Source organism: Sabethes cyaneus, chromosome 2 (assembly GCF_943734655.1).
Source record: "Sabethes cyaneus chromosome 2, idSabCyanKW18_F2, whole genome shotgun sequence".
Lineage (NCBI taxonomy): Eukaryota > Metazoa > Arthropoda > Insecta > Diptera > Culicidae > Sabethes > Sabethes cyaneus.
This window is the reverse complement of record NC_071354.1, coordinates 177,303,531-177,328,850: the sequence shown is the minus strand read 5'-3', so window position 1 is coordinate 177,328,850 and position 25,320 is coordinate 177,303,531. Positions and strand designations below refer to the sequence as shown.

Sequence of the window (25,320 nt, the reverse complement as noted above, 5' to 3'; positions counted from 1 at the left end):
GACTCATCATCCGTCTCATTGTTTGGGGAGATTGTGTGTTGTGATTTGAATAAATTAAAGAAGATACCCAAAAATTCGCAATAAAAAGAATATCAGTATCGTTTTGATAGTGTAGGAAGTTCAACTGAAGTGGAAGTTGTAGAAAAATATCCGACTTAATACAGAAATCCAGCTTTTATAGTCGGTAAGCGAAATGTTTTGATCTGAGAGTTTAGATTACGGAGTCGACTGTTGTAAAGATCTGCAGCACATACTAAATAGGGGACGGGAGGCTATTTTCAACCTACTTCTGAATTTAGAATACATTTCTTTTGCTGCACCTTCTTAAATAAATATTTATAACAATAACGTTATATAACAATGCTTAAAAGGATATAGCATTCATCACTTTAGCACATACATTTTATATTATACCATTTTTTTCAAAAATGTAAGGAATTTGATGTTTGTTATTTAAACTCACGGTTTCTCCACTAGCACTTAATTAAGCCGAAGAAATATAAGCAATCGCTCACGTGACTGTAGGTACATAGTATCATAAAACAATACTTTTCATTAGAGAACACAAAAATTCACAAATGTCAGAATGACATGAAAAATAAATCAATTTTCATTCACTAGTTGAAAAGTTATCACAATTTCAATTCTAGTCTAGTAAATAAACTAATGTGCATCATTAACACTTACAAATGCGAAAGGCAGAGGAGCCAAGAACGCTTTTAGCGTAATAACGAAGACTACAGAACTCAAGACTGGGCATTCCATCAAATCTCGATGGACTCTGTCCGTACGCCCTCTACGGATGACGGTGGTAACTTTCAGGTTGTATATGTGACATCATTCTAGCATCACAACTACACTGACATCATTGCATGACATCGTGCATCAATACGCATACATTCTTTCAAATGGTTGCGATTACTAATACAGTAGTGCAATAGGCAGTAGTAACTCCCTTGGGATAAGAGAAGGCGTTAGTAGTATCGTTCTTTGCATTGTATATGCAAACCTTATGCTATGCCCAGTCTTGAGTTCTGGAGTCTTCAATATTAAGTAAAAACACATACGAAATTAATTATATTTCCCCGGCAGCACTTCATAAACTTCAACATATAAACCACGTGACACTCTTTCGTCTGCTGTTGAAGTACAGCAATCCCCCGAATAGGACCTTGAATGATACTGTTTGCTCATCCCAATTTCTCAGATTTCTGATAGCTGATTTTTGGTATGCGATATGCCTTTGATAAGTCCGAAAATTATGCCAAAAATCAACTTCATTGTTTTGAAGTAGGACTACTTCTTTGATTTCTATATTGGGGTGCACTTTAGAAAAACGAAAAGGGAACATGTAACGAAAAGTGGTTATAGTTTGCACGCTTATAACTCAGTCATCCGTCAACAGATTCTAGATATATTGGTATCAATCGATTGGAAATTTTTCAAAAAATCCATTACAACACAGTAGATTACATGTTTCCCTAACAGACGTTTAATAATTGAGAAAATATGAGTCGAATATTTAATATTTCATCATTGGCATTCTTTTGCCTTCCCACGTCAGTGCTTCCCTAGCACGGATGAGAGAAATATACACGAGTTGAGCTATGGGTTAAACTTCCTTACCTTCTTCGGTCACCGGCTTTCGTTGGAAACACATCAGCCAGCAGCTAGCTTGCGACGCATCGGACAGTCAGTTTTCGAGTCACATCCGTGGCATAATTTTAAAGGTTGTATTTGAAACATTGTTTGCCTTTGCCTCGGTGTGGGTCATAAGTCGGTCGCCGGCTTTCGTTGGCGAAACATCAGCCAGCAGTTAGCTTGCGACGCATCGGACAGCCAGTTTTCGAGTCACATCCGTGGCATAATTTTAAAGGTTGTATTTGAAACATTGTTTGCCATTGCCTCGGTGCGCGTCATCAATCGCTCACCGGCTTTCGTTGGAGACACATCGGCAAGCAGCTAGCTTGCGACTCATAACATCATAAACATAAAAGTCTATCTTGATTACAGATCCTACCAGTAGCGTTTGTCCGATAAACAGTATTCCCACCATTAATCCACATACCAATAACCTATCTAATAGACGAAAGTAGACAATGGACAGCACGAGTCAGAAATTTGAGAATTGGAGATTAACAAACGGACCTTTTTAGGTCCACCATTTAAATTAGCTGAAGAGTTGAAATTATGAATTTCTCACATGTAAGAACACAATCCTTTACCTTTCGTTACTCGCGTCAACTCCAATTTATAGGCATGCTAAAACGTAACAGAATTCACTCGAATACTAATGCCACTTGGTGAAAAACTTATGGAACTTTTTCCACCATTTGAAAGATCTTTGTCTGCGGATCAACTTTACTGAAAACAGTAATTTTATCTATTGCTAGATTCCCGAGATATACCGAGATAAAGTCAACGGTTCACAGGCGTTGTACAAAATACAACATCGCGAGTAAACCTTCCGTTACTGCGCAACTGGGGAATCTATTATATGAAATTCGTACACAAATCACCGGCTTTGGCATTGGGAGACGAATTGCTCTACATTCGTAGTCCTACTTCAAGCCTGCGCCCGCGCCACTAGGCATGGACCCTTGTACTTTTTTTATTGAGCAACTAAGAACAAATTACGGTACAAATTCATGGGATTACTGTATTAGTATAAGTGTTGTGATTTGAATCATACAGGCGCTTGCTCAAAATAGACGTCACTATTTTCGGGAAGTCAGAAATGTTGTGTCAAAAGGATTTTTCGAAATCTGATCTCGTTAAAACAAAAACTATGGGGTAACGTCAAGGAAAGTAACACAAAACTTTAAACACATGTTTCTTGAAACAATGGTTTTTCAGCTGGCGGCACATAACCTCAGAAGTTACAGGACCGATATGGCTAATTTTTTTTTCAGCACTTAAAAATGAATAATCTACCTATTGTTACTTGCCGTTTTCCAATATCTCAATTCTTCAATTTTTTATGAGCTCTCAATTTTTGAATTTTAAAAACCGCTACGCTAGCAATGAATTGTTTTCTAGAGAGCATCCATGCGCTCAGCTAACAGCCCAATATTTACTATTTTTGCATCCAAAAAATACAAAATACAAATATGTCTTAACCAACAAACAAAATACTCCAACACTTTTTTTTAAATTTAAATCCAACATCAAAAAAAAAATAACGAAAACCAATTATTTTTGTTTTCGATCTTTCAGAGTTCCCCTTAAAATAATCATACTGCGTTGTATTTGTTGTAGCAATCGAATTAGTGTGAAAATTTGGAAGGATTTTGAAATAACTATTTAGAGTCTCCGTGCACTAAAACTAAAACCAAAAACCCATTTGAATAAATCCGTGTTGTGAATTTCTGACCAATTACCGGATTCTTAGCCATAACTCCTAATTAACTATTTGTCAAATCATTTTGTGTCCAAATCACATGCCTAATTAAAACATTGATGAACTTTGTGAAACTGGGTTAATTGCTCGTCTCGCTCGAAGTGAAAGACCAATTGATAACGCTTTCGAACCGATAAGCAAAGCAAACGAAAAACACCACTTTGAGCATATGTATTGTTGAGATCCTATAAACGCACCGTTTGTATTGCTATATTGTGCATGAATATGTTTACAGACATAAAAATAGTTCTGTTTGCTCTTGATAACTAACTTCCAAGAGTTTACCGGATAATCGTAAACATTTTGAAGAGAGATCTTAGTAAATTTAAAGTTCATTGATTTTTGGGATCATTCGTCATATGGGATTACGCGTCTTTGATTTTTAGGATTTTAAAAGCAGTTTTTATACTCAAAATAAAAACTATGTTCACGAAAATGTATTCGTTGTGTTCTGATAGATAGAAAGAATAAAGCAGTTCATGCTTTTGAAATACAAAAGATCAAAGGTGCACGTTGGAACCTTGAAAACGCGAAAAAAAGAATCAGATTCTATTTAATATAACAAACCAAATCGCTTTAGTATTATAAAGTAAATGAAAAACCGATATAAATGCGTCGAAATCATTAGTTTCGACGATACGATTGTCATTATAGGTACATGTTTACCTGCTACTTGTCGCCTAGAATCCTTATCAACTCACAAGTAAAATGCTATATTATCAACTCATCACAGATAGAAGAAGATCAAATAACTTACAAATAAACATTTACCTTTTTGATAACGCGCCAGCTACAGTAATACGCAAGAGAATATATCAAATTGTGAAAGCTTTTTACCTCACAAAACTATTTTTGGACCGCATCGATGAAGCTAGCAATAGTTTCCTAAAAGTTAATTAAATATTTGTGTCGATATTCAAGCGAAAGACCAGAGGTGGGCACAATTCCGCTAACAGCTAATCAGCTCAGCTTACATTTTGATTAGCGGTTAGTGTTTTCGCTAATTTTTAAAACCGTCAGCGTTTTTATTAGCTTCCGCTAAATTTATGTACCGCTAAATAAACCACTAACTTTTTTTAGCAAGAGGAAAATTGTTAAGAAATATGAAAATTTTCTTTTAATTCAACTATTTAACTATTATCTATTAATGTTATCGCATGAATCTAATTGGAAAGATCCCAAAACTTCGTAAACTTTTGTACGCGGGCACAGTTTAATGGACTCCTGAAATAAATCATTATTTAAAAAACTCGGGTTCACCTATATTCTAAGAAAACATCAAGAGAAATTTTTCGATTTATTCACTTCACTTACATCACATACATTATTTTAAAAATTCATAATTCTTGAACCAAGCATCATTGAAAAAATATTCTGAAAATTTAACAAACAACAAAATTATTATCTGGTAAACAGTTTTCCACCAAATTTTCCGTGAAAGCGAAAAATTCCAATGCAAACTTAGAAAATCTATACTCTACCCTATGGAAAATTTCCCAAATAATTTTTCTTGTTTCTCATTGTTTCACAAACTGACTAATGCGTGCTTGTTAGGGATTAAAATTTCACGATACTGTTATTTTTTATTTCCGACTGCTGATCAAAAATGTCGAATTCCTAAAATATTCATAAAAGGTAATACCCCGAATAAGGCGGTATGTAGTGCTACACTACACGCCCACTGCATTTTCTTAATTTCCTTTTATTCAATTTACGTTAAACCCACGTAATTGAACAATTAATTTATCATGCTAATTTTTGGGGGTTAATATATGCATAAAAAATGAGCTGGTCTTAGCGATATTTCATGCGGTTACCCAGCCAACCGGTGGTTAATCCACTTATGTACTGCCGTATTGTATCAACTATGACGAAAACAGTTAACCAACTACACTCGATGCTTTGTTCGTACTGTCAGCTGCAGCCCGGAGTGAACAAGTTGGACATTGTGAGGCATTTCTTGTCCGCCGGATATAGCCGATCCGGGATATACAACTTCCTCCATCTTCTAGAGAAAAGTTTAGTGGAGCAGAAGCTGAAAAGGGACACCGATAGCCTTCCATGCCTTTGGAAGTTCGGAGCCAAACGATGAAGATGTACCTCGCCAAAACGGACATTTTTATGTCTACGCGTCAGTCAGTCGAGGTTGGCCATATCTGAGTATCAGGCAATCAAGGCTGAAAGGTCCTGGTAAAAAACATCTTTCCGGCGAAGGATGACGAGACCTACTTGATACGGCATACATTGCGCCCCATCAAGGAGGTAAGCGATGGCATCAAATATATTTCCCGCATCAAGTTCCCAAAGAAGATCCTTCTGTAACTGTCGACAATCAGCCGGAAGGGAATGTCCAAGCCTCTGTTTTTTCCTTCGAGACTTGCGGTGAACAGGAAGATACGCAGCATGAAGGCCTTGCTGGAAGTTGTCGCCTGGAAGATGTGGTTTTTGGCCGGCCTGGCCTCGGCACATCATGCCAAAAGATCACCGAAGGAGTTGGACCGGCCTCCAGCTGCAAACAATAGGACATTTTTGGGCGAACCTCAAACGGAAGGTCTGGAATAATTTCGTATGCATGTTTGTATGTAAGGGGGTAGCCACCATCACCTCAAGGGTTTCCCATTGTATGCAAGTAGAATTACTGCAGAATCGAATTTATCTACCTAGCAACTTTCATGTCAATGGTGTTCGTGAAGGACCAAAAGGGGTTGGGTGGATCTATAAGCAATGTCGCTTATATGATTCCACGGGAATATAAGACACTCCTTCCAACATAGACTTCCGGTTTCTAGATACATAACTTCGCCGTGCAAGCTTATCTTGCGTGATGATTTGTGTGCTAGAAGGGCGCGTCAAATTCCTCTCCGACCTTATATGACTTGGACTGGTTACCACATCCCTCATCCAGTCTTCGATTCATTCGATACCCTGATGCTCCTTCCCCTTTACGATAATGATGGTATATGGCAATGTAATAAGATATGTGTTATATGAATATACATTATATGACGATATATGGACAAAAATAGAACAATCTCACCAGCAGTCCTTCGAATGGAATAGAGATGCATCATTTGAGTTTACATGAGTGCTTCCATTATTAATTTAATTCTTCTGGTATTCATGAGCATTGTTTAAACTTTCTTCGGCTCGAGTTTTCACTGTACAGCAGGAGGTGCCGAATAACCCGAACGATATTGAAAAGCATGCAGGATAAGATCAACCTCGTGTTTTTGTTTTAACTTTTAAATGAAGTCAGACATTTGAATATTTTTTATAATGACAGTCTTTCCAAGAGACGATGAAAATGATAGAAGAAAGTGATGAAACATCGGACTTTACAGTACCTCCAGGGCGAGACAAGATGTAGTAGAGAGTAGAGATTCTTACCAACGAGCATTGTCAAGATAGGCTCGGTAATTTGGCGGCTGCAGGGCTTTACAATGCTTGATGCAAGAGTTGTGAATTCTTGAAATAAGCAATGTTCGAGAAAATCGTAAAATTTCCCCATACGTTTTCTTATTTCCTTAGTATACCCTAAATTTTAGAGACTCCAAAATTTTTAAATCTTTTCGTTCAATTCTAGGACCAGTCAACTAAACCTATGCAATGATTCTGCCAGACTAACAAATCAATTTCGAATATTCATTTATATAATTTACTGATAAGATACATTAAAACCAATAATAACAGTTAAAACTCTTTCCGGGGACAAAACTAGGTCAAAGTATTTCAACATTTTGAATGCCTAAAAATATATTTGAAGGCAAATATGATGCTTTAAACAAAAAAACTCTTGTTTTGATGTAATTGATTAGGAATTGAATCTTAGCTCTTATATTACTAACAAATGCATAGTTTAAATTTAAAAAAATTCTGTAATTGGTGAATGGTATAAATCAGTTTTAAAAATGAATTGATAATCTTGGATGAACTCGCGTCTTCTTTGACCGCTAGAAAGTGTTTTGCTGGTAGATGAAACTTACTCGTCATACACAAATATGCACGACTCGACTATACATGCAAAAACCTTCAATTCACCAACCAATGCGATCTGTCCATTCTTAATGGACAAAATACGTGACAACAAATGACTCGAATTTTAGAGAACTTTTGCAAAACGATGGTAATAAAGTACACAGAATATTGAATCAGAATTTCTGCCCGTTCGTCAAAAAAATTCAAATGTGCAATACCGATATCCGTTATTTAAAACAAGTTTATGCTGACAAAATAAATCGTTGTCCAGTTTCCTTGGTGCAAATCTCAGTAGAAACTATAAACTGATACTGCTTGGCTGAAGCGGTAGCGAGCATTTCAAGCCTGCTTGCAAATAATGTCCATATTTTGTTTTTAAGAAACCCAGATAAAATTTTAAACATGGTTTGTTGTTACACAGATAATTTTTCTTTAACCTGTTGTTACGGTTTATTCATTTTGGGTCATTCTTGAGCTTGCCTTCTATTTTTCCATGTCAATCATCACTTCCTAACCATTTTAGCATATTCAAATCACTAATGTTTTTTGAAAGGCTATTAAACGCAACCGAAGATTTTTGATCAAACTTTTCTTCATATTTGGTTGGGAGATAGAGCAAAAGTACCTTTCTATTCTGCTTTGTACTCATACTTATTTGATAACATTTCTATACATTCTAATTTCTCGAATGACAGAGTTTAATATTAGTGAACACTGTCTTATGTCTTATGTTATGTCTTATGATGTCTTATGTTAGTGTTATGGTAACCAACGTATTTTGGACCCCATCAGCAGCTGTACATAATTTGGACATTTACAACTAAATCAAAGTGTCCAAATTATGTGCAGCTGCTTATGGGATCCAAAATACTTTGGTTACCCTATGTCTTGTTTCAAATTTAATGATTTTCGCTGTGATCGTTACACTTTTCCATAGAAAAAAGACAGAAACATGTTTTGCAAAAGTTATCGTCATCAGTTCTATATTGCGGAAGCCCGCAGCTTACAAACAGTCGCTCGGCATCTACCAACGGGTGTGGACGTAAGATACAGTTCGCCTCTCTGTTTGTGAATATATTGTTTGAGTGTGACGTGTGACAAACATAAAACTCTTTACTGTAGAGGAATTAAAAAAGTTGATTAATTGAAATTTCTTCAATTTATTCGCTGCTGGCACCAATCGGAATAGTTACTACACAATGGCTTCAAAACTGAAGAAGGAAAAAATCGCTATCATTGGCAGGTAAGTGAAAGTTCTACGGCCTATTATACAATGTGCCAAAAAGGTGTCTAGTTTCGCGCTATCCCAATGAAGTAAATTCGAAAGTATACTTCTTTCAGTGAAACAGGTTCAGTTGTATAACATAATAACTAAACTATCGAGCGTTTTAAGTTGCTTTGTGCGGTCGTGTTGTGACTTTGTGAGGTGGAATACTACATATAATTTGGAAGATATTCAACTTTACACTTTATTGTAAAAAGAAATTGATTTTATCTAAAGGTATTTAGTCATGACAGAATGTCATGTCAGGCTGTGGAATATACGTGATCGTCTGCAATCCCAACTGTTGCAGGTTCAGTCGACACCCATGTGAGACGAAACTAGTCATGTCGGTCCGTTGATATACGAGTCGAAAGTTTTGGGACATGGAAGAAGACCCTCTTTACGTTGATAATTGACATAGTAAATCGTTCGAAATTGCCGCAATCAGATAGGCAAGAATGATAAAAAAACTGCACATTTTTGGATAGTACAGTTGGGAACTCGTTATATAAAGCGCGGTATACAAATACATGTAGCAAATGGTAATTGAGCTAATTGGGGCTATACCCGAGTTTTACGAAATTTTAAATCAATATGACCGTGGTTCCTTTAAGAAAGATGTTAAGTATATATTTTTCCATCTTACAATTGCTTAGTTATGGAACAAAAAAATCAGAGGGGTTGTGTACAAGACACCACCGCATATATAGGTGACGCAGGACTACGTAATTCTCTTTGTAGTGATCATTCGATTCTTCACGTATACATGCTATATGCAACATATATACATGCTACATGCGTTGCATGTAACATTTAGCAAAGTAGTAACATTGCATACGTTCAATTCTCAAAAGATTGTGCGTTTGAAAACAATTTAACAAAATCAGGAACACAAACTATTGCTTTCCTGCTACCTTACTGAAATTAAAGATTGTTTTTATTATCCATGGTTTCCCACGTTGAAGGGATTTTACCAATTCAATCCTATTTTATCAACAGCACATCTTTTCACTACACTTCTAATGGAACGGCAAGCACGCGTATTCATACAGAGTCGTATTATAACCGAATACTACAGCTGTAGTACATTTTTCCAACACAGATATCAAATTCGCCGAGGTTTAATCGTCTCGCAGTAAAGAATTTGCGATCTGTTGGGACAACGAACTTGCATAATTTTTCCCTAACACAGACATCAAATTGGACTAGGTTTAATCGCGTTCGTCAGAAATTTGTTGGTACGAGGGGGCTTTGTCACTCTTTCTGGCATACTTCCCAAGCAAGGACATCAAAATGGTCTAGGTTTAACCGCGGTGTTAAGAAATCTTGTTGAAATGAGGAAACGTTGTCACTTGTTTTGGCTTACTTCCCAAGCACAGATATCAAATTGGTATAGGTTTAGGTCATCGTAAAGAATCTTCCAGCCAATCACAAAGCGAGAATTCTGGTAAAACATAGGTTCATTATTTTCAACTTTTCAATAGTTCAACATCAAGAATACATACTTTTCTTCGTTTGGGTCAATTCTTAGAAGATTTTCAGATCGATTGGTGTAAAAATATTGAAAATCGATCGGAAAACCGCTGAGCTATTAGCGCTCAAAACCTTTCATTTTTCGTGACGCTCGCATTTTTCGATTTTTTGGAATGACACCCTATCTCAAAACTTGCCGTAAGACGTAGTCCTACGTCAAAAATCCCGTCTTGGTATTTCGTTTCTGTGAAGTCTTCTCATAGCTTCAACATTCTTTCTAAAGTTCCTAAGGTTTATGAATTGGCGTAATATAAGAAAAGTAAACAAGTCATACTGAGAAGCCAAGTTGCTCTTTGAGTCCGGTGACTCAATCTAGCCACTATGAAATGCATCAATAGATCCGACATGTACCCGTATGTAATCCAGCCAGTAAGTGAAATCGTTGAAGACGTGTCGATATTCTTCATTCAATCTATAAAACTCAACAATGTCAACAATATTTTTGCACCAACATAACAACGCTGTGTTCAGGAGTTTTCATCATTCAAACAGTTTGTTTGAATTTTTATTTAACAATCAAAAGTTCTTTTGCTTCTTTTGACTGTAAATACTTCTAAATAGAAACGATAAAAGTATTAGTGGATCATCATTTTTGCGATGTTGCCTGTTAAGAAAAACTATACTCCACAATCGACCTTCACAAGCCAAAACGCGGTTCGATAGTAATTTTTCCACCAGTGCCAGTCAATCACTAATCCTGTTCTATTTACTAAAAACTGCATTTCAGTGGACTAATCGGTCGGTCATGGGCCATGCTGTTTGCCGGCGTTGGTTATCAAGTCACCATTTTTGACATAATTCCGGAAGTGGTAGAAAAGGCACTACAACAAACGCTAGAGGAGCTGAATAGCCTTGAAAAGAACGGATTGCTACGCGGTTCACTCAATGCAAGCGAACAATTTTCGTGTATTCGTGGGTCACACCAGCTAAAGGAAGCAGTCGATGGAGCGTTGCTACTCCAAGAATGCGTACCGGAGAACTTAGAACTAAAGAAAAAACTATACAAAGATCTAGACGCTGTAGTCGGATCGAACACGATAATTTCCAGCTCCACCAGTACGTTTATTCCGTCGTTGTTTAGCAAGGATTTGAAGCATAAGGACCAGGTTAGGTTTGCTCTAAATGTGCCACTATGAAGTTATTTAACGAAATATTGATATTCGCAGGTTTTGGTATCTCATCCCGTAAACCCACCGTATTACGTTCCACTGGTGGAAATAGTACCAGCCCCTTGGACGAGACCGGAATTCGTTGTAAAGACACGTGAACTGATGACAGAAATCGGACAAAAACCAGTGACCCTCTCGCGAGAAATCGAAGGATTTGCCCTTAATCGTATTCAGTATGCCATTCTGAACGAAACCTGGCGCTTGGTAGCGGACGGAATTCTAAACGTGAAGGATATTGACAGCGTAATGTCAGACGGATTGGGCATGCGATATGCATTTTTGGGTCCTCTGGAGACCGCCCATCTGAACGCTGAAGGCATGCTTAACTATTGTGATCGATACAGTAAAACAATTTTTGCAGTTAGCGAAACCATGGGAGCGACCCCTAAGATGGAGGGGAAAGTAACCCAACAGGTAGCAAAAGAACTGGAGGAAATGGTTCCGTTGGGCAAGTTACCAGAACGACGAGCCTGGCGAGATGCTTGCCTAACTAAGCTGGCACAATTGAAGAAGGGGATTTAAAAGTTTTTCGTTAATAGAATCAATCATAATGGTTATGGTTCAGTTTTTGCTATTCAGATGACAACTCCATTTAAAATCAAAAATCTACCATCAATAGAGAATCTTCAGGATAACAGAATTCTTATAATATAACTTCCTTAATCAGATAAAGGTCCCAGGTCTACCTACACTTTCTAGTCGGTTCATGGCTGTTTATCCTAACTGCGTAGTCCACGTAGGTCTTCACTTGTTCGATCAATCTTACGTGCTGCGCTGCACACTTCTTCACCCCATTTTTGTCTGCAGCCATCCGATTCTCGCAGCATTCGTCTTATCAGTGTTTTGTAGATAGTCAACTTCATGGTGCGTGAGCCGGAAGTCAGATGATGGCTGTAACTGTGATACGCCAAAACAGAGAGAGGGACACCGACATGCTAGAGCTACCGAAAAGAGAGTTTACCATCGTAAGAAACGGCAGCACTCGGGATCGCGTTCTTGCAGGGGCGGAGAATTGCTTCGAGAGGCACGATACGATAAGCTTTTTTAAAACGATCAACGGAAATCACGCACCGAACCTTGCCAACTCCTGTTATGTGCGATGGTCAATGAGGGAAAGCTGATCCCGGAAAGATCGGAAGCTACCAGGCATTCGTTGTACTATTGACTGATGAATAAGATGGTGTTGTCAACAGAAACAGGATAACGATTGAGGATGATGGACAAAATGTGGATCCACCAACTTTGGACGAGGGTGCTAGTTCGGACGGCCGCGAAGTGTAGACTAACTTTGAAAGGGAGTGATCGACGAGCTTTTCATGTTTTTGAGCGCAAGATTAAAACAAGTTCTGAGGAAAAGTGTAAGATGTCATTTCGGTTCGTTGGTCACGCGTCAATGATTCAATTGCAGCCAACTCATTAGCAGATTGCTACAGTGCTACAGTGTGTTATTGCAGACGCCAGAGGGGCATCCGCTGAGTTCACCCCAAGTTCCTGGTCAAACCACTGGGAATCGTATAGGGGCTGGGCTCTCGCGCCCTCTTTTCAAGGTAGCACATCTGTGAGAAGCACCGGATCGTGCCAACTCCTGTTACGTGCAAGGGTCAAGGAGGAAAACCTGATTCCGGAAAGATCAGAAGTCACCAGACGTTCAATGTACTACTGACTGATGAATTTAGAATTTAGGCCGCGAAGCGTAGACTTTGAAAGGGAGTGATCGACGAGCTTTTCATGTTTTCGAGCCCAAGTTGAAAAAATGTAAGATGTCATTTTGGTTCGTCGGTGCTCGTTCTGGCCACAAAATAAACCACCAACTTCCAACGAATTTTGAAATCAACTACGTTCGTTTTCTGTGGATTGTCAAACGTTGTTTAAATCCGCCCAAATCGTGCCCTATGGATTTAGGATAATGCAGCGTCAGTGATTCAATTGCAGCCAACTCATTAGCAGATTATCATTGCAAGCGTGCGTTGATTCGGTGCTACAGTGTGTTATTGCAGACGCCAGAGGGGCATCAGCTGAGTTCATTCACCCCAAGTTCCTGATCGAACTACTGGGAACCGTATAGGGGCTGGGCTCTCACACCCTCTTTTCAGCCTAGCACAGCTGTGAGAAGCACGATGGCTCTCAGAGTCGGCTGCGGGTCTACTTATTTGATCAAGGAATCAAACACTCAAATAACTGCTCACAAAACGGACTTTTATTCACTAATTTACAAACTCACTGTTTTTCTGGTTCTTGGGTGGTCGGCCGACCAATTCAATACACGATGACAAAATCTCAGCTACGCGATTTCGGCGAACTGCAAATGTTGGATGATATCCGGTAGCGGCTCCAGGTTGTACCCAGGCCCGTCACGGTCTCAGGTTAGAGCACACGTGACCTCGAAGGCAGGATAGAACTACTGTTGTTGATGCAAATATGTTGTCTATACCGGAACTCTGCTTCTGTCTTACCCGGGCCTGTCACAGCCTCTGGCACGAGCGCGTGCGACCTCACAGGCGGGGTTTCTGCGTGGGGGCGTCAAAAGGTCTTCCGCTGTACCAAGATTGTTGTTTTACCCAGGCCCGCCACCGCCTCTGGCACGAGCGCGTATGACGTCACAGGCGGGGTTCGTTCGAGGTTGCGGGGATTTTGGTGTTCGATCACTTCCGTCGGGCAAGACTACAAAGTATTAATACGAGTGATCCGGCTCCGATCGGATTCTGCAAAAAGTACTAATGGGTCCTATCACAAAAGAGAAAGTTCTTTTAGCGTGACATCGTGAGGTTAGGGTGTCGCTCGCCCGGAAACTTTCCCAATGTTCATACCTGACTGGGATATAAATCTTATTTAATTCCTTTGGCGGTATTTATCACACTTCTATGTCCACTTTAGTACTATGTTCTGTCAATCTTCGATTATTCGATTATTAAGTAACGAGTTTTACCCCTCACTCTATTGGCAACTTGATTTAAAGTGATCGAGACATGAATATCGTACGCTACTTTATTTGATTAAACTGTTTTAGGCAAAAAATTTAGCATCTTTTACAAGTTAACTTGTTTTGAAAGTTGAGTCAGAACATATTTCTGTTCAAAACATTTTCAGCACACTGTAACCATGAAGATAAATGAGAACCTACAAATAGTCGGAAGCAACGTGGTTCTGGTGCCATACGAAAGTAAGCACGTTGAGAAATATCACCAGTGGATGCAGAACGAAGAACTACAACAGTTGACGGCATCCGATCCTCTATCCCTGGATGAGGAGTACGAAATGCAAAAATCTTGGCGCGAGGACGACGATAGTGAGTAGTAAAATGTTATTTTTAATCAAACAAAAGCTTAAAAAGTTTCCTTTTTCGACAGAATGTACTTTTCTTATTCTCGACAAAGCCAAGTTAGAGCAAACGGATGATGAAATCCAAGCTCTAATAGGTGATACCAATATATTTCTACTGGCCGATGAAGAAGGATACAGCGAAAAAACAGGAGAAATCGAGATCATGATTGCCGAGCAACCAGCCCGGGGGAAGCGTTACGGTTGGGAATCCACTCTTTTAATGCTCCTATTTGGGATGACTTACCTGCACATCCACAACTACAGGGCGATAACGAAAGATACCAATATCAAGGCGATGCAGATGTTTAAAAAAATGGGATTTAACGAAGTCAAACGAGTTCCAGTTTTTCAAGAGGTCACATTTGAACGATTAGTGGACGATGCATGGGTCGAATGGATGAGGAAGGAAGTTTCTTACCAAATTAAACCATATCAGCGCTAGTGGCTTTAGTTTAGTGAAAGATTATTCTTATATTTAAATCGTTTCTAGTCTTTATAATTCCTCGCTACTTTGCCCCGGTTTAGTCTCTTGTTTTCGAATGATGTTTAACCTAATCAGAGCTATTACATGTGCTTGGTAGCGGCACTCTTTAAATTACATATTACGATACAATCCTTACTAATAGCACAATAGTTGTTTACTCGGTTAAGCCCCGTTTCTTTTAGCTATATTTGGCAGATTATTACATTTTCCTTTTCTTAGTTAGTTCGACCTACATCAATTGGTTCATCAATGAGCGCGAAACCAAATGTATCATCAGTGTGAGTAGAAAATTGCATTACTCCCATGCGCGTCGTTTAGACATAAATACTCAAATAAGCTGTTTTCAAAAAAAAAAAGGTGAATGGTACTAGTCTACTAGTAGTGATGGTTCGATCGGTCAGTTTCTCCTACTTACACGACGTAAATTATATGCATCTTGAGCAAAAATCAGTAATCTAATTGGGTACTTCTAAGTTCATTCTGTTTTATTTGGTGAAAAAGCTAGACGCTAAAATAAGCTACTTCATTCGGAATAAACTAGGTGGATTGTTTTTTTGTGTTTAACTAGACAAACAGGCGATCCATTTCAATAAAAGTGCAAAGTTTGAACCGTTTCTCAACACAAATATGAGTTGAAATTATTTTGGTTGCTTACGCATATGCTATTTGTGTTTTTACAGTACAATTTAATTATATTTGTCTATCTACTTGATTATCGTCTATTGGATATTATGGTAGCCTAAAAATGTACACACGCATCTCTTGTTTTGTTTATATGATCAATTGATTTTTTCTTCTCAGATCCAGTTTGTGTTGCCGTATTTGTTTCATATTGTTTGGTTCCGTTTATCATAAATTCACAGGAAAATAAGCAAGCATTGCATTGCTTTTGAAAAAGCATATTTTATCATATAAGATTCTAAAGAAGATCGATCTTTTGAGGCAGCCAAAAATAAAATTTAAAACGTTAAAAATTGTATAAATTTATTAAACAAATAGAAACCTCCGTGATCTATAAAATATTACAATAAAGTTTGTGGTAAATTGAGGAAAATAAGGGATCTAGTTCATATGTTTCAAGGTTCATTCTACAGTCTATCAAGTAACAGAATGCTCAGCATAACTTGCGGTAGCAGCCAATAAAGTGAATCGTGTTGCTCTTCCATATCCGAACTCATTTTCCAAAATCCAGGTAACGTGAAAATTTCCACAATCATTCACAATCACTGCCACGAACATGCAGTAGTTATCCTCAACTGTACTGAACTGTTTCCCCGCTTGCTAATGAGCGATCCCGTCCTGGAAGAAAACGATTCAAGGAGGATATAAAAATCAGTGAACTATAACAGTCTGATTTCACATAGACTGATTAGTATTCAACTGAATCGGAGTGCGTTTTACACGCTTTCACTCACTGATCGTTCGGATCTAGCTGAATGCATTTACAATACAATCGATATTCATAGGTTTCATAGCATTGAAATGAGCGAATCAATTACAAAAAAAGCATAATTGATTTAAGTTATAAGCAGCAGAGAAAGCGGCATAGATTAAGAAGTAATCATCACTGCGACCAATGTTTTGATCTATTGTGATATCATCGTTTTATTATTTGAAGTATCGCAATTGAATAAGTGATATGCTTCTTATCTGATCTTGTGTTTCCTTTATATTTTTCATTCATGCTTATTACTTGCACCTGTGTTTCTGTGTCCTGTGTCTATAACCAGGAATCGAAACCAAGTCATAGGTTACTAAACAGGAAGTGGAAAACCTGAACAAGAGGCATCATTGCGTTTTTCGAGCCAGTGCCATTCTTATACAACGCACTAGTAAGTTAGATAGCTTCTAGTCTAGTAGGGTTTGAAATGATATTTTCAACAAGTCCTTAATTATCTTGCACTCACTGCTTATGTGTTTCAAAAATCTTTTCCCAGAATACGACAAACAGAAAAAAGGCCCAATGCAGTAATTGATTGAATAAATTCTAATGAAATTTGTATATAATATAGCACCTCTGTGCCTGTTATTTTTGCTTTTTCATGGCAAAATAAAGCAGTAGCCAAATTTGGTGGTATATCTAACAAAAACGAATAATTTTTTTTGTATTTTTGGTTATTTCTCTTCTTGATGTACCGAACCAATATTTGAATCTAGATATTTAATGTGAATAAGCCGAAATCACCATCAATTAAATCATGTCTTTAGGCCGTATGAATAAAACTGTTTGCTTTACTTTTCCCGTGTAAATTTTATGGGAGAGTTTGCTCTAACTCTTTGATTCATACGGCCTATTATATCCGGAAGTGATTCTATCAACGATTAATATAAAAAATCCATAAAATGTTAACACCACAACACACTAATTCGATACAAAACTAAAAATCGTAAAAATATGATAAAATCAATTGGGGGAAAACGTTTACCATTTTGAGGATATAGGTAAGTAACTGCAGTTACTGACATGAACACTCAATTAAATTGATGTCAGAAAAACATTGTCTAACAATAGACCATCCTCGTGTTTGGCTTGACCTTCTAATGAGGTCAGGCATATAAATAATTTTCTATATCGGTAGTTTCATACAATGGACAGAAAGACGGTAGAAGAAAATAATGAAACAAAGGTGTTGATAGTATCCAAGCAGAACGGAATAAGGCGTGAAGGGGAAAGAGCGGAAAATTAGGTAAGGGTGGGCGATTGAAGCAATGCTCAAGAAGTTGTGTATCGCATCTTTTACCCATGCTTCGAAACCACTTCTACTCTCAGGCTCTTGTGGATCGCATATATTGGTTAACCTTTGAACCACAGTGGATTGGATAAAAGAAGATTCCAGACCCCCTTATTTAGCGTGCGACGTACTTCAAACTCCACCAACAGTGGTGGGTTGACTTATTTTCAGACACAAGTTGTACCTTTTCCTCCGTCTATTGTAGTCAAACCAGCGACCAATAAGTTTAGTCTAACTCGTTTACTAACCGGGACGACGAAAGTGTACAGACACTTGCTACTTACAAGGCACTGTAGGGTAACCAACGTATTTTGGACCCCTTTAGCAGCTGTACATAATTTGGACACTTACAGCAGAATCAAATGGAAGTGTCCAAATTATGTACAGCTGCTAAAGGGGTCCAAAATAGGTTGGTTACCCTAGTACGTGCCTACTCGTCCGGTAATGTGCTAGTCGTTTTCTTCTACCGTCCATTGTAAAAAATGCCGTTATAAAACATTGTTCTACAAGCTAAATGTTGCTAACCAACTGCCGTGCACACAAGCCAGATCACATAAAAACAGCATATTTCGGTGGTAAAATAAAGATTCCTAATCCATACTAAATAGAACTTCACAGTATATCCACGAATAGAAAAATCTACCTTTTATCGCTGTACTCAACTACATTTTAATAGTTCAGGGTGGGATGTGTAAAGTGTTGTATAAAAATATTCCTATATTTAATCGGATTCAGGTTATACTCTTCCGGCCTTTTCTGGGAAACCCTCGAAGTGGTTACGTCCATCAAGCGGAGGAACAAACAGGCAGTGTACGTGTAATATGCTTAGTCCATATGTGAGCCGCTGGCTCAACATTCTTGCTTGCTACGAAATTGGTTAGCATTTTATTTCATAATAAAAAGAATGAAAATTGATCAATGCTGCTTTCTTCTAGGATGTGTAAATCGCGTTTCGTTAAAGCAACTTACCACTATAGCCGTGTTTAATAAATTAATTACATTATACTTATTCTCATATGGGCATTTCGCTTTGGAAGCGATCAATAAATTATTCCTACAGATATTTAGTATGTAACTGAGAAAGAAAGAAAAGTCTTCTGGTTTAGAATGGAAACAACAGAACAGATGTGGATATAAATTACTTGCTTATCGGAGCAATCCATGCTGCAACCTAATGTGTGTGTATGTGTATGTGAGTGCATTGCCTATCCCTGCGCATGTATGCATGCGTGACTATTTACTTTACTCTAAGATGATTGTACAACTCTCCATCATACACCGATTCACCTACTCGGACAGTTAATTTCGATGAACCGACAGTAAGGAGTAATTAAACGTATAACTGTTTTATACAATCGTACAAACACGGCTAGAAACAAGAGGAGTTTCATGTTTTCCTATAGAAACTAAAGGGCTTATTTTTCATTAATCTGACTAAATTACAGCTAAAAGTCTGCTTTCCATGAAAATAAACACTGCTGCTACTATCTTCTTTGCGCGATATGCGTATCACTCGTTTGCGTTAGCAGTGGGTACGAAGAATATTATCTCATGCTTTAGCTGCTTTAATGTATTGGATAAATTTCGCTTTCACAAATCGCATCTTCGCCGCTTACTAAAACTTATGCTATTAAATAAATAAACGAAGTAAAAGTTATTACCTGCCGGTGAAGATGTTTATCGAATTGGTTCCACCGCGTTTTCGAATGAGTCGCGCCGATACTGAAAAAATAAAGTAAATCATATGGTACCTCACGCTATTAACCATTATTTAACACTTACTTGAACTATCCTGCGGACTGAGCGGTCTTTCCAGCACTCTTTGAATCATAGTCATCCATTCGTCTCGATCCTGTTCACTGTGTGACGACAAATTATAGGTCCGTTCGGGTGTGAAAAGCGTAAAACTGAAGCCCTGATCCTTGGCACCAACTGGTGCTCCTATTCGGATGCTGTAACCATCGAGTTGATTGCCCAGGAAAATCTCCCCTTTCGGGTTGGCATCTAGCGGGTCATCGTGATACATTAACTTGCGATCGTCCAGTGTGAACCAGCGTCGCTTGTAGCTGTCAGTCGTTCGCGGTCCTGTTTTCAGTAACCAGCCCTCGCGGGCGAAATCATGCGTCAAATAATCCATCAGATCGCTTTCTACCGCACTAGGATAAGCGATCTGCAGTCGGTGCAATTTGGCGCAACGTATCGCCATATACCAGTTGTTGATCTCCTTCGGATCATCATGGTAAACGTAAATATGTCGCGTTGTACCGTCTTTCATGAATGTTAATTGCAAAGAATTGGGGTTTCCCAGCTTGGCTGGGGCGTATACGACATTCAGCTCGGAAATTCTTAGGATTGCCTTTGGTTCACGTTTCTCTTTGACGTAGTAGCGTAGTGTGTCATCCGCCTCGGACAAAACGAACTTACGCAGCTGGTAGCGGCTATCTTCCTTGCCGCGCTTCATCAGGAAACCTTCCATGTGGCCCGAAGTGTATATGGGTCGTTCGTTCATGCAGAACTCGAGTCGTTCGTACTTGGCACGGATCCACTGTTCGATAAGGATTCTGAAAATGTAAATTAGCGCCAAAACTAATTAAAAACTCCGCTAAGACCTTAACTTTAAAACCGTTACTCACTGTGGGTCATTTTCTCTCGGTCGTCGATAGCAGGCAGGGACTCGGTGTTCGTATTTGATCTTCGATGATTTGTTGCCAACTTCGATCATTCGTTCCAGCTGGCTGTCTTCCCATTTGTCCAGTTTCAGATGCTTTACCTTGGATATATGTGCGCCCATGTTCCGGTGAACTGCGCAACACCGTGTGCACAAAAATATGCCAATGTTGTATGAGGCCCATTCGGGATCTGTGAGAAGTATTATAAGGAAAACCAAATAATTAGAGAATGCGGGTGAGATCCGATTAGTTTTTTATATTTACTGAAAAAGATTGAAGATAACATACTGTTGACCTTGATGAAGATCATTGTAGGTCCATCTTCTCAACGACAGGAGATAGAATAACAATAAATTATTTTCGTTTGTCTTAGTAGGATTCAGGACAGGACAGGCTCGAGAGCTACATCCACTTGGAGTAGAGATGGCTGCTATTTCAAGAAGCTCGGTGCTCAAATTCTGGAGAAAGGGAATTCCGTGCAGTAGACATATTGCAGACACTTTTTTCAAATACCATATCAGAACATAGGCAGAACATCGCTTCGTAGCTTTGGAAAAGCAAAAGCGACGAGTTATCTGGTGGATGTCCGTAGACGACCGTATAAGTGTGTTGAGAATTGAAGGTAAATTCTTCAACTACAGCCTAATGTATGCACTGAAAAATGATAAATCCTATGATGCTAAGGACGAATTTTACGCCAGGCTTGAGAGAACCTATGGAGAGTGCCTAAAAATATGAGGGGTCAGTCCCGGCGTAGTGGTTAGCATTCACGCCTCTCACGCCGAGGACCCGGGTTCAAATCCCAACCCCGCAGAAGTCACGAATGACATAAGCTGTTAAAGTGACTATAATCTAACAAAAAAAAAAAAAAAAAAAAAAAATATGACGTGAAAATCATTATCGTAGATGCAAATCGGCAGACCGAGAGGGAGGAGTTTTTTCGTTCTGTCATTGGAAGACATAGCTTTCATTTGTCGATCAGCCAGAGGAATGGCCATCTGCGGCACCTACTTTTCACGTCTGAATGTTAAGAAACACATCTGGAAGCATCCAAATGGAGAGTCTAGCTCTCAGACCGTGATTCATGTCCCGATTGACGATCGACACTTTTCGGATGTCATCGATGTACGGTCTTTTCGGGGACCAAATATCAAATCTAGCCACTATCTCGACGTGTGTAAGATTCACACAAGGTTCTCGAACGCGGCGAAGGCTTGCACTGAGAGGACGCGACGTTTCAACATCCAGCGGTTGACAACGGAATACGCCAAAATGCTCGATCAACGAATCACAGCACAGTCGTAAGAAAAGGAAAACGATATAAGTGGGCTGTGGAGGAAACTCCATGGAACCATTGCAGCAACTGCGAGAAGTGGTAGGCACGACGCGTGAAAGACAGCATGACAGCTGGAAGGAGTACTTCCAGACGCTGGCGAGGTAAGTACGGAGATCAGCAGGAATAGGATAAGAATTGTGAGCGATGGCCAACCTGTGGAGTCACCAACATGGGAGGAGGTTAAGAAGCAAATCAGTGTGCTGAATAACGGAAAGGAGGACGGTATCCCGGCTGAACTCCTAATTGCAGGGAACGAGCGGCTATACAAAGAAATCTACCGGATCGTATGTAGAAGTGCTGGCGTAGGAATAGTTGGATAGCCTCATTTGCCCCATTTTCAAAAAAGGACTTCGACTCGGATATAAAAACTATCGAGACATTTCCTTGCTCAATTCTGCCTAGAAAATGCTTTCCCGTATCCTGTTAGGTAGACTGAGACCGTTAGCGAATTCCTTCGTCGGCGAGTACCAAGCTGGTTTTCGTGAGGATCGCTCCACGACGAATCAGATGTTTGCCCTGCGTCAGTTATTAGACGCGGAAGTTCCAAGAGTTCAACTTGATTTTGCTGATGACGTCGATATCAGAATCCACCGTAGAGCAATGAAAGACGCCTTTAGACCTTTTAAATAGGCAGCAGCGAAATTGGGACTTGGCATTAACGAAACCAAACGGTTACAAAAATAAATCGGAGACCTGATTGGTGTTTTGAGCGTAACATTCTGCGATCTATATTTGATTGCAAAATTGAAAATTGAGTGTGGCGCATGAGCCATGAGATGTACAAAGTATACAAATATGCTGATATAGTGTAAATAGTACAATTTGCCGGCTGCAGATTGCTGCGCACGTGGCCAGAATGCCCGACAAAAGTGTAGCCGAGACTATTTTAGGCAGAAAATCTGGAAGACGTGGGCGCACACTTCGGGGATGTGCGCTGTCGAGGATAATGGTACGTTGAGCTGGTGTTCGAGAAGACTGAAGAACGGGACGGCAACCCAGGACCAGAGATGCCAGAAGTGAAGACATGTCTTCATTTTGAAGACATTTTGGTTACAAAAAAGTGAAATGTCTTCACTTGAAGACATGTGAAGACATGTCTTCACCATGCAATTTAAATGGGCGGAAAGCCGAAAGCAGACAAATGAAGACATTTTTCCTTGATTCGTGAAGACTTTTCAAAAAATCACCTGGCATCTCTGCCCAGGACCGACGACAGTACTAGAAGACCATAATTCGGTCGGCGCAAAATCGATAACGGAACCTACGAAAGTATCGTTACTAAAGTAAGTCCAGGACCGTGTGAAGTAGGGACGAGTTCTTGGCGTGCAACAATAATAGTTGCAAAACAAATAACTACAAAAGTAAAATGAACCATCGTTCACGCGTTTACCTATACACATCTTCAGCGATCATTGTGTATAAAAAAATGATGTATTTTTTATCTTTATTGTATCCCTTGCAATTTAACCTTCAACTCTAATTTTTCTCTTCCTTTTCCCCCTTTTATTCTCAATTATTTTGTGGATACCTTTGAAAGGAAGGAAATATAGCAAGGCGATTAAACTTGAAAGTTTAAAACTTATTTTTATAATCGTTCATTTTCCAAACAGGTTTGATCCTTCAAAATTTTTTTTTTTGTTGTAAAATGGAAGTCTGTGGCAGTCGTTTCGAAATATGTAGAAATAATTCTAATTATGACTGACATTCCAAAAAAAATTTAACTCGATTTGTCTAACAATGAGCAATAAACGGAAGAAATAATTTCCGCCAAGACAGACTAGAATTAGAAATCTTTGAAATGGATTTACGCAGCATAACTACACTAATTAGCTATGGAAACAAGACGTAGGAGAGCGTCAGCAAAAAAAGCTAGCATCGAAGAACGCACAAAATAAATCAAAATATTCTGATGGAGTCCATTCACCTTCGCCACGACTGGTGGAAGCAAATGACGAGCCAATGGAAGATTGATGTGGATAGAACCAACAAGTATGACGAAGCTTTCGCGCGCCCTTGCGTTGTTGTTTTCGAGGTTCGCTGCTGTTGTTTTCATTTCTATTCCGATTCCCGATAAGCACACACTCTGTGTCGCATTTGTTTTGCTCATTCAAAATGTTATTTTTATCTACCCACACAACTGCACACATCTGGTCACTACTAGTGGATGACGCTGTTTCCAGATATAGGTGCCTGGTGTCTACCTACATAATCTCAATTCTCAAACTAGTTCATCGCTTATCAATCAGTTCTTATCTATTTTGAATAAATATCAACATATATGTAGTAGGTATTATACAAATTTCACAACAGGTTCCATATTGCCTATTATGTGTATGTTAAAACTCATAGTAAAATAAGTCGAATTTTACTGTTCAAGCAAACAGCAACAAATACAATTTTAATGAAAATGATGGAAATTAAGAATTTAAAGAATAAATATGCAATACTGAAAAATAGGCTTTGCTGAACAATTTTAAATTCGGTACAACATACTGCTGCAACATAGCTGCTCATGTAATCGCAATCAAAACAAATGTTGTCAATTGTATTTATCAGCTATAGGTTTAACTTTTCTGTGTCCAAGTAGGAATCACTTCCAAGCAAATAATCCCTATGTCACGCATTACAGCTCAAATAGCTCAATACCGAACTACAAGCCACTATTAACACGAGATAAAGCTGTTATTATTTTTCAGTCTCTCTGCTGCCTTTCTCATTCACTGCTACATAATGGCGTAATTATTCAATAAATCTACTCACTTTTCGTTCCGCAGTCTGCACACTCATTATTTCCGTCGATTTGTAGTAACCGCAGCAGAATTTTCTCGTTTTGATCGGCCATAGTAGGAACGGTAGCAATCCTTTTTCCGCCGCAGCACCAAAAATATTTTCCTCCCTATCGTCACAGGGGGATTTTCCGATGATCTATTTTTCTTTTCAGTACCCCGCTTCGGCAAACACCTCCTATTTACACGAGTCTGAGCCGTCGCACCTTTCCGCCAGACGGTTCACACTATGGTCACTGGCTGCTGCGCTGGGGAGCACCTCTGATGAGCTGTGGGTTTTCCTTTCCCACCACAAACAACACACACACGGCGTAAAACAGCTCACGCTGCCCTATTTTACGATGGCTTTTCTTTTCGACAATCTGCTGCCAAACAATCGCAAGCTCACTTTATAATCGCCCAACAGAACAGGACAGTTAACGAACAACTGGAATCATTTTACAAACAATAATCAAGAAAAATTACACCAAATCGCACAAGCTTTTATTTTTATTTGCCACACACTAAAATGTTGCCTTCCACTCTGTTTCACGTCCGTCGTTGAGTTGAATGAACAAAAATTTTCACTTGCTTGCAAGATTTCCAATTTTTGACGTTTCACACACTGAAATGACTTTGAGGAAAATTAGTATAAATGTCCACCTTGAGCCA

General features: G+C 38.9%; 3 protein-coding genes across 3 annotated transcripts; 2 read left to right on the top strand and 1 right to left on the bottom strand.

Moving 5' to 3' along the window:
* Positions 1–11: 11 nt before the first annotated feature.
* On the top strand, positions 12–16,041 carry LOC128734124 (alpha/beta-tubulin-N-acetyltransferase 9). The gene is made up of 3 exons (XM_053828148.1): positions 12–184; positions 14,429–14,627; positions 14,689–16,041. Exons 2-3 carry the CDS (start codon positions 14,441–14,443, stop codon positions 15,102–15,104), a joined length of 603 nt encoding a protein of 200 aa, XP_053684123.1. The 5' UTR covers positions 12–184; positions 14,429–14,440; the 3' UTR covers positions 15,105–16,041.
* On the top strand, positions 8,417–11,896 carry LOC128734123 (lambda-crystallin homolog). Its single transcript, XM_053828147.1, has 3 exons — positions 8,417–8,618; positions 10,900–11,278; positions 11,339–11,896. The coding sequence occupies exons 1-3, from the start codon at positions 8,575–8,577 to the stop codon at positions 11,861–11,863; spliced, it is 948 nt and encodes a 315-aa protein (XP_053684122.1). The 5' UTR covers positions 8,417–8,574; the 3' UTR covers positions 11,864–11,896.
* On the bottom strand, positions 15,112–25,176 carry LOC128734122 (arf-GAP with dual PH domain-containing protein 1-like). The gene is made up of 5 exons (XM_053828145.1): positions 24,644–25,176; positions 20,512–20,737; positions 19,661–20,439; positions 19,540–19,600; positions 15,112–16,445 (listed from the first exon to the last, which is right to left on the bottom strand). The coding sequence occupies exons 1-5, from the start codon at positions 24,723–24,725 to the stop codon at positions 16,370–16,372; spliced, it is 1,224 nt and encodes a 407-aa protein (XP_053684120.1). The 5' UTR covers positions 24,726–25,176; the 3' UTR covers positions 15,112–16,369.
* Positions 25,177–25,320: the final 144 nt, after the last annotated feature.